Source organism: Wyeomyia smithii, chromosome 3 (assembly GCF_029784165.1).
Source record: "Wyeomyia smithii strain HCP4-BCI-WySm-NY-G18 chromosome 3, ASM2978416v1, whole genome shotgun sequence".
NCBI classification, from domain to species: Eukaryota; Metazoa; Arthropoda; class Insecta; order Diptera; family Culicidae; genus Wyeomyia; species Wyeomyia smithii.
In genome coordinates, this window is record NC_073696.1 from 95,949,606 (window position 1) to 95,970,204 (window position 20,599).

Consider the following 20,599-nt stretch of genomic DNA (forward strand, 5'->3'; position numbering starts at 1 on the left):
AGCTGATTACTGATGCTGTGATGCTCCCTGCTATCACTGGTTTAGCATGAATGGCGTTTCAAAACATCAGTTATCTGACCCCTGGCTTAGTTGTCACCAGCCAAGTTCCAGTTCACTTCCCGAATAATGTTTTGCTTGGCACGACAATAACTGGAGTACCCTATTATACTTATACGTTCATTTATTTCACATAACATGTCGTCAAAAGATCTTTCAAGATCGTTTCATACGATAACTCGTTTGTGGGTGTACCACACTCACAAAAAAATGGTTTTTCTATTTAGTCTATCAAAGATCGATATTCAAGTAAATGTGAAGAAGGTTACAATATTTTAAAAATATTGTCGAAAATTAAGAGTCGAAAGCTATCAACGCAATAAACTGCCAATGCCAGTCGATGTGAGCGAATTCCGTGCAAGGAGTATAGTCATTATTTGCATCATACCAGTTACGATTCGTTCGTACCCTAATGTTGATATTTAAAATCTCCACACGCGATGCAATTGAAAATTGGCGAATCGAACTGAAGGAACAAGTGAAGTTTGCAATTTTGCTCGAAACCTGTAGGTACGTAAGTAACTGTTTAATGTTTATTGTAACCGTTTTTTTGTAAAAGCGATTAGTGTTGTGTCTTGTACTGTGTGGTTGCTATATACTAGAAGTTTGCGCACTGAAAAAAATTTCCCTGATATTTTCTATAAACATGAGGCAACTGTCGGTAGAACAATAGTAACATCCAGTAAAAATTTAAAACCGCAAACAAAACAACAAACTAATTTTTGCTATGATTTCAACAATTCAAACTATGGTAGTGACGTAACGTGTGCTTAAAGAGTCGGTGTAGATCTCCCCTTGCTCTGAGAAACACTATCCAATTGCGTTTTTTGATAAAGTCAATGGTCCACCAAAGTTGTCCTCTTGTTATTGAACCACTCCAATAGAACTTTTTAATTTTACTTCATATATGTAGTATACTCATCGTTTGCAACTACACATAACTAAGCACAGAATAACTCGAGAAAAACCATTTCAGAGATTTTTTTTTCTTTTTTGCAATTCGCTGCTAACAAGTGTATATAAAGTGTGTGCAATTTTGCTACGCATACTGTAAAAGTTTTGTTCTCGAACGTGGCCTAGGTACCATATTCGTCAAATCAAATTATAAATTAATCAACAGAAATGATTCCCGCCTTCCTCCTTAAAAAATTTTTGAAAGCAAATAAAACAAAACAAGTATCTATTTTTCAAGGGTTGCTTCATATTTTCTCGAATTACAAGCTAGTATTCATTGGTTTTGTTTGTGTTGTGCTACAATTGATAGGTAGAAATCTGAAAAAGTTTTTGAACGTGAAATAAAAGTAATGGATGCAAAAAATTATTCATTGAACGAACGGATAACGATATTTCCTACAAAAATGGTAACAGGATACGTTATTTATTACTGTTATTATATTCAGTAGCACCATCACTTCCAGGTAAATAATTCTGTGGGATGAATGGTAAGGGTTTGTTGTATACTGAATGTATAAAAAATGGATGTTTGAGTTCGTTCTTAATACCCATTCATGCGATTTACCTGTTGTTTTAAATTATTATTAATTATTCTGACAGGTCTCCGCTACAGGACACAGCACATTTTTTTCACATCAACACATAGGGAATAATTCTTTTTTGAATGAAGAAAAAACAGTGATTATTCGAACCAAAAAAAAAATAGTTTGGTATCAATTTTCTCTAAAGTTTAAAAGATTTCAGCTATTTGTTAAAGCTTTTGATATAAAGTTGTTGTTTGTTGTTTTTGTTGTTCTTCAAAGGGATCACTACGACACACGCGATAAAAGGATTATAAATGGGCAAAGTATTTCGCAATCGTATTGTTTCATCATAGTTAGATGTTTCTTGTGGTCAAACTTGTTCTCTCTAGTGAGTTGTTATTTCCAGCAAAATTCTATTTATAATTCACTTGCTCAAGATGTTGTAGCTCACGTTAGTTGTAAGATTCATTATGTCAGGAAATAATCACTGCTTTTTGCTGCAAGCATTTAATCTAGTGCACTTTAATAACATTACAGTAGTATATTGAAAGTACGAAATAAGAGTAGTTTCACCTTTATTGTTGTTTTTCGGTTGAAGATAGATTCCTACACTGAGTAACAATTACAAATTATTTAATCTAGCTATTTTTTAAACATTTTCTGTCTTTTCATTCACTTAACAGTTAATTATTGGTTATTAAGTTTTAAAACTAACAAACCTTCTTTAATGTTAATAGATTGATGTTATTTTCTTGATCTTGATGGTATTATTACAAACGAACATTATGACATAACCTCAATTATTTGCACGATGTTAGTGTGCTAGCTGTTGATGTTGTTACAGATTTTCAAACTTTCAAAGAAGGAGGCGAGAAATATTTCTTAAACAATTAAAGCTAATATTTTGAAACACCGTAATTATTAACATATATATGAACATATATAATTAGAGTAAGAATAGTAGTTTCACTAAAATCATTAACATTAAATAGTGTTTGCATTACTGCTAGTAGTTAGTATATTTTCAGAACAAGTAAAACTTTTCAATTTTCAATAGCTACGGTCTAGTAATAAAAACAAACATTAAAATTGATTCTCACTTGGTTTTATGTACAAATTCAAACAAGTAGAACAAAATAATCTAGAAAAAGTAAGAGTAAGGAACGGGCTTAGGCAATTTGCAGGCACAAATTCGCCTAGCTGGTTCAGAAATAAAAAAAAACAACACCGACATAGAAACGAAACTGAAAAAAGCAAGAATAATAAGCCTAACAAAAAGTACTTAAAGTACTGGTTGATGGATGCCAGCGTGATCTTAGATGGATGCGCGGCATCCTTCACGTTCGTTAGACATTATGCACCGTAAACGTGGGTGCTTGTGTTCCCTTTGTTCTGAAGAGTACCATTGGTCCGCAGAATATGATATTGTAGTCGGGAACACGGCTTATCCGCTTCGATTTTTAGTTGGAATGGAACCGGTTTTGGACCAATGGTCAAACTACCACATTTACTGGAAAGAGGAAACGATTCGAGATGCTGCTGTGCCCGAATCGTCAATGATGTCTAGAGATCGGTAGTTTGCTGCTGCTTGCAAATCTCGTATACAAATAAAATTGAATTTTCGGTTTTGATGTTTGCTTTATTTAGTCAGTTGGGATGTTTTAGTATTCGAATCAAGATGTTGTCTGATGTCGAGAGGTTGATTTAGAAGCTTTCCTCTTTCTCACTTCTAGCATCATTGTTTTCTTGGTTTGTCTTAAGCTTAATACTTAAACCTGGTGTCGTTAGTTTACTGTTAAGCGAAAGCCGCTTGGTTGGTGGTATTCATTGTTGGTTTGCGAAAGGTGGTGAATCTTCGAATGTTGGTTTAAACGGTTTATTGTGGGATCGGGCCGTACAGATAGATGGCTGGGCATTTGTCGCTCTCGTTACCCATGAAATGGGAGTACAACTCCTGGTATCTCTGCAGGGTGATTCCACCGCGTTTGTTGTCCTCATCCTGGATGTACAGCAAGAAAATGAACAGAGAGAAGAATAAATGTTAGTTGGTTTTTTTATTGATTGTTGGTCAAACTACAATTCACTATTCGGTTACTCAAAAACGGTAAAGTACGGTCGAATAATAACGATGACAAAAGATACTTACGCTGACAAGGGAGTTGTAAGATTCATCGATCACCTTGATGTCATCGACGGCGATCCGGGTGATACAGTTATAACGGTACTCCTCTATGCTGACCAGACCGTCGTTGTTGATGTCCATCATCTTGTAATGGGCATCAATGAAAGCCTTCATGGCCTGCAAATTAAACATATCATAATAAGTTTTCTGAGCATACGCAAAATTTACTTTTGCACCTAATATTATTAATAATTGGTAATAATCGGTAATTTCAACTTCTGTATCTGAGAGAATCTGAACGAATTGGCCCCAAATAGATACGCTCGTTTTCAGAGCAATAGCTTGGATGCTGACGACATCACACATAGCGTAAACTAAAGTTAAAATTATACTTATTTGTGTGAAGATAAGTTGTGATTTATCGAATAACCAAATGTTCGACACTATATCAAATAAACAGTAGTGTAATTTGGTTAGTTATATTTTTCTTTCATTTTTCAATTCGAAACAATATATGACGCCTTCAAAGGTGAGAAAAAATATTACGTTCGATACCAAATTCCTATTCGCTTGAGGCGTGCTCACGTTATGTTTCGTGTGGATGCAGGTACAATTTTCTGCAAACTTGGTGGGTATGCTGTGGGCATCAGGGAGAGCAAACCACAAATCATCAACAGCATTGCGGAATGTGTCTCGTGGTACAATTTCGTGGTAGTGTAGCAAGGCAAATTATTGCGAAAGATAAGATATTCCAGCCCATAAATGCCACACCCATATCATACACACGACGGAAATGAGGAAAACGGTTTGTGAAGAATCGTACAAGGTGCCTCAATACTAGCCATATGTTGTGTTGATATGCCGAATCAACAATAGTCAATGAAAAATCGTATTTTTTGTACTGCTTGTACATCGATTGAAAATGCTCCAAAATACGTAAAGGTTGTCCTGAATATGCTAAGACTCAATAATGTTGATCTTTTTTTACGAATGAAAATAACATGTGGGGACATATTATTAATAGGCTGTCAATCTGTTTTTTTTTATATGCGCATGCATTAACGTTGCGAATATTTTGCGGCTTTTATTGTGTAGTCACGAGTGGCGTATAATATCGCTCGGCATGTATTGAACTCGGTTTGAGATGATAATGGCTTGATTGCCAGGTGTCCGTCGTCATATGATTTTTGTATTTAATTATTTTCGACGTGTTGAATGCACCTGTCTAGCGAGAAAATATTGCAAGTTTCTCGAAAGATGGGAAGAAAAACATTGTTTCGAGCTTGGATTTTCCTGGACAATTGTGGGAATCGAAACTCCTACTTTGAACGGTAGGTTTTTTCTAACATCTTTCATCAATTAGGTTGTTGAAAGATATTGGAGAAAGGTCCGTTACCAGCCTTCCGAGTTATTTTTGCACCGCAGGAACTTAAAATCCCGAAGAAATCTTCGATTGGACGATACTGAGGTGAATGAATATTGAGAATAGGTAATGTTTCCATTTATTTCTACTACCAAATTTATTTGACACTGAGGTAGATTTGTTGTGTTTGTGTATTTGGAGAATAAATGGAGTCGTGTGGTTGTTCAGGAACGTTTGTGTTTTTTTTTTTTTACGTAATGTGATGATATTTTACTTGGCCAAAACACATACCAACGGTGTTTTGGAAGAAATTAAATTACAATTTTGTTCAAACATTCGTTCTGGTACACATCTTGGTTGATAGCCAAACCACTAGGCTTGAAGCATGATTTAGACAAGAAGGAAAAAGTCTGTTTCCGTCCACTACTCTGGTCGGTCTTTCACTAGCGGATTATTGCTGAAATTTGCAGGAAATCATACACAGTCGAAGCCGGAAGATTTTCACTTTCATAATTTCGCTTTAAAAACGGCTTTTGTGAGCTTTTTTGCCAAAATTGTTGTGTAGTTTATGGCGGACTGCAGAATGCGCCTGCACAATGCTCCTTGTTTCGACGCCATTTTGAACAGAACAGAGCATGCCTAAACAAAACAAAACAAAAATACTGATTTAGAGAGCATTTACGTATACATACTCTCATTTTTCTCTGAGTGTGTTTGTTGTGAAGTTAAAGCGAGAGCCTTAAAAAATTTTAAATTTTTGGTTGTCACCCGTTATAACAGCGTTGAGTTCCTAGCGCTACACTGATACTCATAAATAAGGCTAAATGTGAGCAATTTATCGATGTGTGTGTAAACTCGATGTGGTACCTTGATTGCGAATATATAATTTCTTCAACAAATATCTTATATACCGTTTTGATTCAAGCTTTGAACAGTCTAAAACTTCGAACACTTCGGATTTTAATCGAATTATTATAGCTAATGTAATAAAAAGTATTATTATATACCATTTCGTCGCTTTGAATGTCCTTTGCCCAGCGATGTATAAGTTTTTACTGTATGGCCACTTTCATTGAATCAGCAGGCGTTGAAGCAGTATTTAGGTTTGCCTATCTATCTCCTAGCGATTACGTTAAAGCATTCGGAATTTGAATCAAAGCCGGATTCTTAATTTTCGTTATTTTCATATACAAAACAAGTTAAAATCTATATAAATAGCCCTCAATTGCCACAAAAGTGAAATGACCTACATGTTACAACCTTAAACCGAATCAACCCAATGATGCCATATGGCATCATTTGACAAATTGAACATTTCTCGACTTAATATGAAATTCAATGACATTTCCATCATTTGGCAATACTTCTATGAACCCCAATGGATGCCGCTTGACAGAGGGAATTACATCAAGTTAGTTTAGTTTTGTACGTGGACGCAGTATCTATCCGAAGTTGAAAAAAGTCAAATTTCTACGGGAAATTCTGAGCTCAAGGGTCGATGAAAAAACTCATTTTTCCTTGATTTGTAAGAAGTTACCTCATAGCTCAATTGTTCGAAATTTGATGCGGTACGGTACAGATTACGACCATCGTGCATCTTTTCCGGCTTACTATCGAAACGTGCATGGGCTGCGCAAAAAAAAACTGATTAACTTCTTGTTGCTGTGAATAAATTTATAGCTACTAATTGGCTGTTGGATCAACTGAAAAAACAACTGAAGGAGTTTTGAAATTATTTTTTATAGGTACTTCACGTATTGTAAAATTGGAGTTATTACACTGCAAGGGCTTGAGTGCATTCTGAATGAGTTTCTGAAGGCAGATTTGAAAGGTTTTCTGACAAATCCGTAACGATTGTTTGGATCTGAAATTTTAGATGAAATTATGGAACTAGATCGACGCCACAACATGGACCAATTTTGAGATCGGATTTTGGACTGAAATCGAATATTAAAAGAATCAGACCGGAATGATCTAGATATTTTCTCCTTGCATTCTTATGCTACTCCAAAACCTTGTCCAAATTGTTTTCCAATGTACAAAGTTTTTTAACCGAAGAGCACCACATCGAGCCAGTTCACTGTCCGGCGTGCAAAAGCAAACGCGCATACAAACGTTTTCTCACCCGTTATCGGTTGCATGCTTATTGCCCAGCTTTCATTCGTTAAATTTATTACAGAAATTAAAAGATTGTTTACACGTAAACACAGCCGAAAAGCCACTTCCGTAGCAGCAGTTTGTGTGCAGTCGAGGAGCACATGTTGCGAACAAAATTAACCACTTCCACAGAACGGATTCGCTCACCAGGCGTCTCCATCGTCCAAACCAAAGTAACACCGTGGTTTGGTTTTTCAGTGGTGAATAAAATGTTATGATTTGAAAACTGCTACAAATTAATGGTGATCGTACGGGTGACAGAAACTCTTCCGTATTTTAGTCGTTACTCATCACACAGGGCAATTCATTGTCGCTGCCTTGTATCAAAATAATAAATAAGCGGCGGTTCCACTCGAGTGGCCGGTGCTGTGTTATTTTGAATTTTATGAATATATACCCGGGGAGCGAATGAAGATCGATGTAGGAGCAAATTAAAAGAATACCTCAAGACGGCTACGAATAATTTGAACCCTGCAACAGTCGGCGTAACATACGGACCAAGTTTAATGACGGGTTGTCACGGGAAATGGATGAAGCGCGGGCGATCAGCGCGATTGTACCGCTAAAATGCTCACCTTGCTGGCTGACACAATCTGAACATTTCCGTTGATGTGTACGGAGTACCCACGCCGTTTTGGTTTAGGTTAATAAAATGAGAGTATATTTTGTCTCTCTGCGGTTCCTAGTGTTCTCTAGATTGTTGCAACCGTAACGAACCCTGTGCCGAATGGCTGTGAGTAATACCAGAAAATTCGCCGAGTAACAAGCGGAAAGGGGAGTTTTCTATGCCATGTTATTCGAGGCCCAATTAAAAATAATGCGGAGATAGTATTAAAAATAGATTACAACATAATTCAACACGTTTTCTTGAATAATTTGAATGTCTGCTGAGCCGGCAGAGGCTGATGTAGAATCACATCTCTAACATTTCCCACACCAACGACAACTGAATATAAGACCAGTGTATGATCATTTGATTTAATGTCGAAAGAGCCATTGCAGAAATTGTTTCGTTCAGCCGGAAATAGCAAATAAATGTTATCAAAGCCTGGCTGTAGGTACGAAGATTGGTTTTTAGTTCGCAGTGTGTGCTGCTGACAAAAAAATCGAAGTAATTCTATCTTGAAGGAAATCTTAAAAAATTCTATTGTGTGATGTGTGGTTTATCGTTACTTAAGTTTATTTTAGTATTAACAATATAAAACAGCAGAATGACAATGTGCCACAATGACAGCACCTTGCTCTGAAATGGGAGACGAAACCAACGAAATGATTCCCTCTGCTTTGTGCTAAAAACATTTCGTAGAAAAAAAACCTAATTCCCGGCAGACAACAATGAAGGCCAGATAAACTGGTAAAGTGATACAAAATTTTACTGCTTATTTATCTTGTTATTGGATTCGCGTAAACAATACATTCCCGAGTCCGGGCTTTTTGCCAAATATTGCATGTCTGGTACATATAGTACCGCCGAATAAATATGATTGTATAATTTGATTCATGAAACCTTTTATCGATAGATTAATAGGTTTGGCGAATGCAGCCAGAAACTCATTCACTTTTTTTATTGAAAAAGTCAAACATTTGTCTAATTATTGAACATGTCTGTTTGACATTCTCGATTTACTAATTGCCCTAGTGATCGTGCATGGTGATGCTCCTGTATCAATGAGCAGTAGGTACTAGATATTTCGAGCAATCAGCTTACCTTCCCTAATAAACAGCAGTTTTGAGCAGATGCAACTTTTATTTTCACAGATCGTAACACTGGACTGCGTTATTATGCAGAAAAATATTATAGTGTAAATGTGTACCACTGCAGAATGTATACTAGATGAAAGGGGTAATACTCTGCAGGCGTATTGGCATTCTCTCGCGATAGTTCATTCTCACCAAAAACATTACGGTACGTATATAGTATGACGCGTGGCGCTGCACAGGTTACTTACCTTGGGGAATTCGGCATAGGGTTTGCCTACGCACGTCTGCCTGACGGCCTGTTTGAATTCATCGGTGGTGATTTTACCGTCCTGTTGGGGGGAAAAGCAATTGAAAACAAAAAGTAACATTAGACAGTGTATTAGATATTCTCTGTATAGTATTGTTTTGTGGATTCACTGAAGGGACTGAAAAACGTTTGATAACGATGATAAGCATTTCAATAAATGTATGCAATGGTAGGGACGAGTGAGTGTATCACGTGACTTGGCACTATTCTTTGTATTTATTGAGTCATATTAAGAAAGCTGATGTTTCTGTTGTTTCAGGTAAATTTGACAATTGAAAAACCTTGGCAAAATATAAAAATATATAAAATGATTGTGTTTCAGAGGGTACACAAAATTTATCAGATTCAGGGAAGTGGTTGAACGATTTAGCCTATTTTCTTTAGCTTCGAAATTGTCTATCCTAATGAACAAGACCAACCGTATATTAATAAATTTTGAAACAAGTGAAATAAATGTAATTTTCGTTTTACACAAAGCTACAGCATTAAAACTTTTCGAAAGTTCAGCAATTCTATTTTTTTGCTATTATGAAAAAAGCAGGAATTGTTAATTTTCAGATTCAATTTGTGTTTACCTATTTACCCTATCTTAGGAAACCATGCAATAAATATAAAAAAAAAATTCAAAGCACTCAGCCAAGCAACCGACATAATTACTTTCCTATGTTTTTCATTACCTTTTATAATATAAAAGATTAAAAGAAAGCTTATTGCAATGGTTTGTCGACAGATTAAATCAATTAGCAACCACCACACACGACGACAAATATGTTTTGATGTTGACCGAAGTCAGCTAAACAAACATATTCTTTGATTTCAATCCTTTTCACTTTACTGTGATCGCAGCTAAACACTGCATCAGTTGCTATGGTACATATTTTTCGAGATTCAGCTCCCGAATAGAGAAAAAAACCTCAAAGCTGTGACAAAAAATGCACGTAGTGTAATAGTCTGCAAGCAAAGTGGGTTTCTCAAAAAGCTTTAAGGCCAACATTTAGTCGAATCAAACATTTCCCAGTAACATGAGTTTTTATGATGATAACCTCGAAAAATGTTTATTCGAAAACTGGCGATGACATTACGCATTTCGCTTCGAGCAGCGTTCGAGAGAAATGAGAAATTCACTATATTGGCATTGGGAAAAAACACTGCTTGACTCAATTAACAACGAATGTCAATTCAATCAGCTTTGAACAAAAAAAAACTTTAGATACCGTGTATATTGATAATTAAAAACCAGATTGCAGATTTCGGTTGCCATGGTAAAGAAAACGTTTGTGTTTGATGAAGACGTATGATACTTAGCAGCTAAACGGTCCTTGAACGATGTTCTTACCTTATCGAAATCGGCAAGGGCGGAGATTTCATCCCACAGGGCCTTCATGATGGTCCGGTACTCTGTGAGGCGGGCCTGGTTGATGTCACCCTTACCCTCGATGACGGTGGCACGCAGCGCCATGCACTGGAAATCGTTGTTGTCCAGGAAGCCATTGTTGTCCAAATCTGTCGGAGCGAAAGTTGTCATTAATTAACTGCGTCGATCGGGGTAATGACAATGGTATTGGCAACCGGGTGATGGCACACTTTATGACAATTATTTTAGTGGCCGGCAACATATGTGTGCAACTTGCAGTGAGTAGTATCGGTTGTTGAGTTCATTATAAAGTGGTGTCATGTGAACATTTCACCGAGTAATTGCATTTCGATAATAATGGTTATCACATCTCCACTTTAATAGAAAATCGCAATAATGGCTCTGGTAACCGCACAGTAATCAATTGTAACCAGTTGGTTGGAATATTATGTTTTTACTTTACAGATAGCATGACAGTATTTTTTTAATTAGATCAAATACTCTCGATTACGGTTCTACAACGTAAATAGGTTGTAAATGAGTCCAATGAAAGTAATGAAATTTTAACGAGAATTTGATGTCTCCGTTCGCCGCATCGATATTTTCTGCTAGACTCTTGAAGCGTGCCACATTTATGATTGGTGCCACTTGCTGTGCAAGGAAAGTTGGAAAATTAACTCTGACAGCGTGTTCTGAAGATATGAATATACTGGCCGGCTAATGTAGTGTGATGAAGATGCACGAAAATGAGCAAAATTCAGTGAAACGGCCGACTCTCGCTTTAGGCTTTCAATTATCGGAATGAGAAGCTGCGTGCCGAGGGAACAGCTTGAGTTAATTTGAAAATACCTAGCTGGTACAGCTGCAGCTTCCTGTGGAGCAGTTCACTATTAATATTTACGATGCTTAAAGTTCGGCCAAGCATGATGGCTGATAATAAAGACGAGTCGTGCGTATATAACGTGGGAAAACTCCAACACGGCGAGGTTGGAAATTCCGATAAAGACGCTAGCCTGGTGTTTGATCCACAATTCATGATGCACTATTACATAGGATAATAATAATGTAGGTAGCTGGAGTCCTCTCACCTCCGGTTGACCGACCAGAAAGTAGACACGTGTGATAGTGGTAACAACATATATCAAATTGTTTACCTTCAAACTAATAACCGATAGGGTTGTGGACATAACTCCTCGTTACTGCTTCTAATCCCGTATCGGTTTTAATGCAATGCTACAGTTTTTTTGTGCCTTTTCAAGACAATTATAAAATTCAAATATTTTTGATATGACGGGTAAATAGAAATTTACCCAATTCGCTATATTAAAATTTTCTACTCGGTGGCGAAAGGCCAACTTAATAAAAATATTAAAAATCAAAGTTTCATTACTAACTTGAATAATGTTACTAGTTTTTGTACGCAATTTTTTGTAAGCATAAAATCCTAAAAAGGGACAATAGTGAATGCATATGTTAATTTTAATCGAATGAAAGAAATTTCCTTCAAAAAATTTCCTAAAGATTTGAGAGAGTTTTGTAAAATGAACAATAACATGCTTTCGCGTAGACAAAGCGCCAGTCGATATGGTCTGCTTTCACTAAATCGTACGAATCCGATGATGCTGGTTAAACACATAACAAATCGAATATTATGATGAGACGTAAAAGTGCACTCGTTAAACAGAGAAAATAAGTTTTAGATTATTTAATCGATATTCAATCAGTTGTTCTCTTGCTGCTCATGTGCTTTAGGGGGGCTTCAATCACGAGGACGTGCACCCATGATTATTAGCGTGATTTATACTGCTCTGGCTACAAGGATAGGCAGAAATAAACGTCAATTTGCTATCGGAGAAGGGCAGAAACTGCAAGCAAAATGGTTTATTGTGCGTTTATTCAACCAACTTCTTTTAGATTTGATTTATTCAACTACTTTTCTCTAATTCGTAATCTCAGTATTCTAAAACTTTCAGTTTTTTTAGTTCAATACATCAAAGATGCACAAATGTCTGTTTAATATTTTAGCGAATGTTTCAATGAATGACAACTGTAATTCAAAAAATTAAACTAACGTTTTTAATTTTCCCAGACATCACCGACTCAAAAAAAAAAATTGGTAAGAAAAAAAATTAGAAATAAAATAACTAACAAAACTATTTTTTTAACTATCTCTAAATTTTTCATAGCAGAAATATATTGTTAATGTCATTTACACTATGAATTATGAGAAATCGAAAGCACTATGATTCTTGTTTGACAGTTGAATCCTAATAATTCAAATATTTTTTTCCATTCTTTGAATTCGTGAAAATTTGAATTGAATCTTTTGTTGCAATAATTAATTATATCTTTGCATAGTCTTTATTTTGTTCCGATCTTTGCTCTCGAAAGCACTGCCCATATTCGCATATCAGTCCCATCCTTCCCAATCATCGGGTTGAGAAAACAACGCTTAAAAGTTTTTTTCTTGTTTTGATGATTTTACCTGATGAGTGTGGTTTATTCTTTTTTTTCTCGACATAATGAAGTAAACCTTTGATACACTCAAAATATTTTTCACATTATTGTTACGTGAAATTTCCTGTATTAATTAATTTTCTGTCGTTTTGCATGATTTATGTGACAAACATAATACCTACGTGAAAATCACATGCATACTATGTTTTATCACGTAGTATCTACGAGAACTTGGAAACGTCGAACAGAATGAAGTATAGCGTGAACGCTCTGTGCGGAAATATACAGAAATCAAAATGGCGAAGCTGTGTGTAATTCAGTCGCTGAACATGAAAAGGAGTTTCCGATGACTTGCCAATGAGTGAGATTTAGAAAAACCATAAGAATTCGACATCGAATCTGTAGCTTACAGGTTTAACACAGATTCAGTTAAATGTGACCAAAGGAAAATCCAGGAGTTAACTGAACATAAACAGTTGCAGCTAACAGTAAGTATTAACGGCGAATGTCCTAATATTTGTTAGTTTTTATGTCGTTCAACCCATTTTTGAATTGGCGATTTTGCATGCCCGTGCGATTTATCAAGCAACATATTTCGATAAATTCTGAAAACTATTTTCTCTCTTAATAATTTGGGAAACCAAAATCGAAAATTTTACGTTTTATAAAACGTATTAGCTATCAGTTAATCAAATGCTTCCCACTTTACCGATAGTTGAATTCTACGTGAAAATCACATGAAACGCAAATGTCTACCGAATAAGATTCACAGGATAAATCATCTCACCAGATCATGATGAACTCAAATGACAATCATGTAAAATCTACGTGAAAATGACATTGAAAAATATTCACATAACTTTTCCGGTAATTATAACGTGAAAATTATTTCGAGTGTATAACTGTTCTATCATATCATTGCTTTTTCCGGGCACATTGCAATGAAAAATAATGTAGAGACTGATATGCGATTATTTGGGCCATCGAGTAGCAAAATAATCGCTTATCAGTCTCAGTAGTCATTTTTTTTCGCAATTGCCGTACACTTACGTGTTCTGTCAAAAGACGGATAAATATGATTTGTTATTGAACATTTTAATTTATTCCCGTTCAATTTAAAATGGATTTGATCAAAAAGTCAACGACAATGACGAAGAGAGTGTAAATTTAGAAGGAGATTATGATTTAAAAGGCGGTGCTGAAAAACATTATGATTGGGATGAAAATTCCTTCGACGATGGAGGGAGTGATGCTGCGAAATCCAGCGAAGAAATAAGTTTGAAATGTGACCAAAGGAAGAAGACAAAAAAACCAATCCAAAAACTCAAATCTGCTCAGAACGCCGAAATGCATATGCTATCAAATTGATTGATCGTCATTGTAAAAAAAGGCCTTAACCTTGTAGCTAAGGACGATCGATTGACAGTACATCGGAAGATTTGAGGTGTAGGTATGTCGGAAGTTTTTCATGAATACGATTAGATATGCGGGCGAGCTTTATTAAGGTGAAACGGGACGGTGTCCAAACATTGTTTAATCATTATTAACATGGTAACCAGATTATTATTTTATTTTTGATGCCATAAAATTCAACAGAATCATCAGTTTAAACATTTGTATGTGTTTATATCAATATATATTTTTTTGTATTTGTCATATCATCTACTCGTAAAAAAAGGCTTGATAACCAGATAAAACCACCTAATGCATGTCACATCAGAATTAAATAAAACATATCTACTTCACAATGTGAAGTTCCCATAGTCAAATTCTAACTATTTGCTCTGCATATTAGCCTACTGTTGACAGTGCGGACAATACGGGCCAAAACTTGACACACGCAGTTAACTTTAAACTAGAAAAAAAGCTTAAAACCAGAATTTCGCGAGGCGCTACACTTTAAAGGCAAGATGCAGCCTATTTCGGCTGATTTTTCGCGAAAATTAATTACGATCGCGAAGTTTATTAGCGTAAAAAGAAAAGTATACTTAGTTTGAGTGGTTACACGACTCTTACGTGCCGTTGTTACCGGTGTTACTGGCGTGAAAATATCAACAACACTCGGAGAGAAAGAAAAGTGATGTGAAAAATAGCAAGATTAAAACGTTTTGAAGGTTTTACAATAAATCAAACGTACAAATTGATTGAATTAGGTGCTCTGGTGCTGGTTTATCAGTTTAACAATAAATAATTGCAGGTTAGTCGAAAAATTAACGGTTTTTTTATGAGGCGTTCCCGGAATGCGGTAGTATGCTGGAGGGAGCCATCAGTCCTCCCATGTTCGGATTCCATCCCGTTCCACGTTAACTTCATTAATTTCATACATAGCCTAAATTCAGCTTCGTATTGTTTACTGAATGGTGTTTCTTTATTGTGTTTTCAATCTGTTTTCTTTATTTGTGTTTTTAATCGATAGTAAAGCAAGAAAAAGAGGGAATCTGCTAGTTAACTCAAAAATGACAAAACAACAAATGGGACTGGTATGCGATTATATTTTTTTATTATATTTATTTTGTTTTGTATCTTCGCTTGTGAACGCAGTTTGCTCAAGGTTTTTGCATTATTGTAACTTTCTTTTGTATGAAGTAGATGCTTTCTCCATTCCTTCAGTCCGGATCCTCAAAAAAACTATTTTAAATATCTATTCTTAGCCAAAAATGAGTTGTACTGTTTTTCTCCAAAAAAATAAGTAGGTAGGAGAATGACTAAAACTGATAAACTGATCCAAAATTGTGAGACCTACATGGGTAGTATGTAATCTAAGACCCTTTGACTATTTTTCACTTTGACTTTTTTCCATAGAAGGATTTCAGTAATTATTTGTAGAATCAAGTAGGTATTTGCTAGAACATGTCTTTTTGTGTTCAGGTATATTTGGTATGTGGCATTACGTCAGGCCCTTAAGCAACGGGTGAGATAGAAAATAGAGTATTACACGAATGATTTTTGGATCGATAATACTGCTTGTAATGTTCTCACAACTGCGTGAAATCGAATTCTATGAACCATGTTGATACCAAAATTGACCATGTTTGGAAAACATTCCGTCGAAAAAACAAAAACAAAAAATAGTAAACGATTTCTATGAAAGAACGGTTCATCTATTCTAGGAGCACCGAGATTCGGGCAATTGTCGCAAGAAAATAAAATTTCTCAGTTACTGAGAATTACTTTTTAGTCAGTAATGGCCGAAAAACAGTAAAACTTCTAGCAAGTATTTATTTCGTCACGGGTCTCAAAGCTAATTTATCTTTTACGTATTTTCTGCTTTTTTTCTTTTGATAATTGCGTTTATCTAATTGTGCTGCTTTAATTAAACATCGCTTTACAGCTTGTAACAGAGAAGAAGGAAAAAATAACTAACTTTTTTTTTGTTAGCTTCCAATGGAATCCTAAAATTTATGCATGTGCCATACAAGTTACTGGTTTGTGATAAACAGATGTTTTCTACTGAGTTAAAAGATAAGCACGAGGGAACAGTAAAGAAGGGTGTTGGCTTGTCATAGTTGGCATGGTCGTAGCTAAAATTTGATTACCACAGCTGAAATGTCACCACTGGCGTTGTGTGTTGAAGTAATATTTGTTAATTACATCCATACAGTGAGCCCAAAAAGTGTTCGTCAAGACGTCTACTTCATAGGAGGAGCCTAACAGTATCGCTAAGAATCTGTGTTTCGAATGTACTAATTTCCTCTGGCCGAATACTTTCTGGACGCACTGTTACATAAAATCAGAGCCATAAAATAGATCCTCTGCATAATAACAATTCAACTGTCTGTTACACCCAGCTTGTCTTCCCAGTAATCGGCAGCGAAAAGGAACAGAAGCGTTGTAATACAATAATTAAATTTGTCAGAATATGCCTTCATCATGTAGTCAGAATTTATTTCGCTCCACGTCGCACAGACCGCAGGGCATTCGATGCTGGAATATTCACATTTTTTGCTATCAAGAACCATTTTTTCTCGATGTCACTTGATTAGGCATGAGCTTTCTTCGAAAACATTGCGTGTATATTGTTTGCGCTTGTTTTCTAGAAACTTCTCCAATGGTTTAAGTTTCACAACTTCAATAAACAAATCTGGACGTATACTGGAGTTCCTCACCGCTAGGCGAACTTACCCTTTTCCTCTTGACGAATTAAAAACAACAAACCAGTTTGGCAAAAATACAAACCCAGTTTGTGTACGCAAACAGAGCATGGAATCTTTTAATTTTTGGTTTCCAGACTTTCACCCTAGGAATACAACCTCAGTGTACAACAATTAGAAAAAGTGGGTTTGTCGTTACCGGACTGGAAAATAAAACCGTATTTTAGTGCAACAGGTGGACCGCTAATACTGCCGTATGTCAACACGCCTGCGGTGCTTTGGCTTTCGGTTTTTCGGTGTTTTCCCGTTGCTTGCGCTGCTTGAATCAGCAAAAGGTCAAATGTTGTGGCCTATGAAGTAGGTAGCTGTGTACATTCGTCGTTTTTCTTCTCTTTTGATACAATAATTTAAAAAAAATCGATTGTGATGTTTATTTTAAAACGGTAACTCGTTCAGGACACTCGCTCCTTTTAGTGTTTTAATATTAAAAACGCAGTAAAGTTAGCAATTCTGCATTCACCGATTGTGCAGCTGGATAGATTCTCAATGCAGCTTTATATTTTTTTTTCATATTATGATTTCTATCAAGCAAGGGAAGAGTAGTTTTATATTTAGACTTTAAATTCCGAGCATTGATTGCAACATTCTACCTTTTTTCTCAAAATTCAAACAATTGTTTCCAAGGCAGTAGAAAGAGATCTATTATTAATAGGTACCCGGACGGAATTCCTCGCACCATATTCACTGCCCAGGGGTAACGCTCGTGTACTTAAATTGCGGGTGTTGAAAATTAAAATTAGCATCAGTTTATTCATCAGATGACCAGTTCTTATGTGAGTTTAGTTTTTGTTACCCCGGCTGCATTCTTTACAGGAAACCTTTCGCATTCACAACTCAACCCTTCTATGTCTAATTTTAAAACCCCTTCTTTATTCTACGTTAAATCTTAGTGGTCTTAAACGACTGTTTTAAGGGTCATTAAAAAGTAAGGCTGTTTCTTTTTGTCACGTGATTTTTATTTATGCAGCTAATAAAAATCATAATCAAACACGCGTGACATTTGTTTAGTACGTTTTCAATGGGTTTTCGGGCGCTTGAATGCATGTGAGATAGATCACTAATACAAATCTTTTCACGTGTCATTTTTATTATTATTATGAAAAATTTGCGTAGTAATTTTATCCTAGCACACATGGGGTATTCGCTCCTATATTCATCTCAACACCTTTATTTAACTTTTATTTGTTCGATTTTCCGTTAAATTTTACCATTTTTTCCAAGTAAAACTTTGGACCACTCGACAAAATCGAGAGGTGAAATGCGAGTGATGAGATGGATATAGGAATGATTACCCTATATTCTTTGTGTTTCACGCTGAATAACATTATTTTACCTCTTCAACCCCTGCGGTGCATCAAGAATTCACGGAAATTATTGAGCTATTGCCAATATTTCGTGACGCATTGTATATGGCAAGGAAAACCGTTAGTACTTTCACTTTTAGCATTTTTTTTTCATTCACAACATTCGTTATACAGGGTATGTGAAAAGCTGTCCGAATCATGGTATATTCATTAGAGAAAGAGGGTATAAATTGGCAAAATGCTCTATTACTTCAATCTAAACGAAAAAAAAAAACTATTACACATGGGAAAAAGAAGGCTCTTCGAATTTGAATACTGCAAATTTTCTACCAAAACAGTTTAGAAACACCAATCTAATACCAAAGATTCCGTTTTTCAACTATTCATTTTCCATGTGGCATATAAAGTTATTACCGAACTATTCTCAGTGCAATTGTTACGATCCTATTTACTTATCAACACAGCATTTCCACGCGGTAAGTGAGCATTTCACCTAAAACTTTACAGATCACTGTTGAAATAATTCGTTCGTACTAGAAACAATTGCCAGTTGCACACATTTCATTGTAACGTTAATTTAATCACCAAAAAATACATACCGTACATGTGACCAACGATGAACTCGACACGCTTATCCCACGAGTAACTCATTTTGAAAAGCTTTCAATTTAGATTTCAATTGAACGAACTGGGACCGAAGAAAGAAAATTAAAATAAAGAGAAAAAAAATAAATGTCATTATTGGAGGCAAAAGAGCAATTGCAAACATTTATGAAAAAAAGCACAACTATCAATCCACACTTTAAAACACAAGCATGTTCATGGTTTCAACAACGGTCCAATGCAATATCACTGTTGCCTGCTTAAACCAAGCTTTTTTGTTCTTAGCTAACGATAACTGTAGCTCTTTTTCAATTCAGGTTTGTTTCGTTCAAACTACAGTCAAGCACCCACAACACCAATAGGTTAAATCACAAACGGTCAATCAGGGTTACAATGCACTTCAAATTGCATTCACTTAAGGTACCACGCAAACAAATCTTTATCTTGCATAGACAATAGAGTAAGGCTATTACTTGTCTAAACCAACTCCCGTCGAAGACTAAAACAATCTCGAGTGTTGGGTTTCGTGGTGCTCTTTTTTAAAAAGTTTGTTGGGGTACTAACTGATAAATAAATTTCCCGACCAGGCCCGAAATGAGCATCAAGCGCGCCGATTGGCAAAACGATCGCCACGTACCGAGTATGCGCAATGCTGCGCTTCGGAAGCTAGTCCGCCGGGCGAATTGGCCGGGAAACGGTCCGCCTTACGAAAATTCCCTGTAATCACAACAGGTGTCGGTGCGATAGAGCACATGGCTTGGTACGTGTGAGTCATGCATGTAGCGGGAACTTTATCAGGTTGAACCTATGTAACAGCATATGATGTTCCAGTGGAAATATTTAAGGATGCTTAAGCAGTACCATCAGCACTAGACGTCGAACTTTTAAATAGTACTTTCAATCATTCTCGTTAACTGGAAATCAGTTAAAAATTAAACCAAATTAAAAGCATTATATTGATATATGAGAACATTATGTACAAACAATACTTGTCAACAAAAGCAAAGCCTTGGTGCTACATTCCGATTCGGAACTCGACCTTCTGTTTTATTATACTCAGACTTCGCAGCCAACCGTTAAGTGTACAGGACAATTGCGGGGCTAGCGATACGATCCTACTGTCACTAACAGTCTCTCCCGAGCCGGGACTCGAACTTACGATGGCTGGCTTGTTAGGCCAGCATCGTACCTCAAGACCAGCTGGAAGATACTTGTCAACAATAATTGTTAAATAAACAATATTATAATTACATTGACCAATGTTTATTTTATCACGAACTAATTTCATTTTCATTTTTTTGTCTTATGACTGCATCTTAAGTTTAGTGAAGCAGGCAATGTATGTCCCTTCATGAGGATGCGAAAAATGAACGAGTACAGAACTGTTGTCAAAGAATCAATTGTATAATATTAGTCATACATTTTAATGAACTAATGGTTTTTGCTGGAGAACTATGGACAAATAAAGAAAAATACGTGTTTTCTTAGATATTGAAAATTATTCGATTAATTCAAAATAACTCGAAAATGGATGCATCTAGATTG

At 35.9% G+C, this 20,599-nt stretch overlaps 1 protein-coding gene across 3 annotated transcripts; it reads right to left on the reverse strand.

Annotated features, from left to right (window-relative positions):
• Window positions 1-1,693: 1,693 nt before the first annotated feature.
• On the reverse strand, window positions 1,694-19,597 carry LOC129732633 (sarcoplasmic calcium-binding protein 1). 3 transcript variants are annotated; one of them, XM_055693655.1, is made up of 6 exons: window positions 19,528-19,597; window positions 19,051-19,139; window positions 10,522-10,688; window positions 9,127-9,207; window positions 3,682-3,834; window positions 1,694-3,534 (listed from the first exon to the last, which is right to left on the reverse strand). In XM_055693655.1, exons 2-6 carry the CDS (start codon window positions 19,100-19,102, stop codon window positions 3,412-3,414), a joined length of 576 nt encoding a protein of 191 aa, XP_055549630.1. In that variant the 5' UTR covers window positions 19,103-19,139; window positions 19,528-19,597; the 3' UTR covers window positions 1,694-3,411. The 3 variants fall into 3 exon arrangements, with proteins under 3 accessions (XP_055549630.1, XP_055549631.1, XP_055549632.1); XM_055693656.1 differs by lacking the exon at window positions 19,528-19,597 and adding an exon at window positions 19,431-19,506; XM_055693657.1 differs by lacking the exon at window positions 19,528-19,597 and adding an exon at window positions 19,479-19,497.
• Window positions 19,598-20,599: the final 1,002 nt, after the last annotated feature.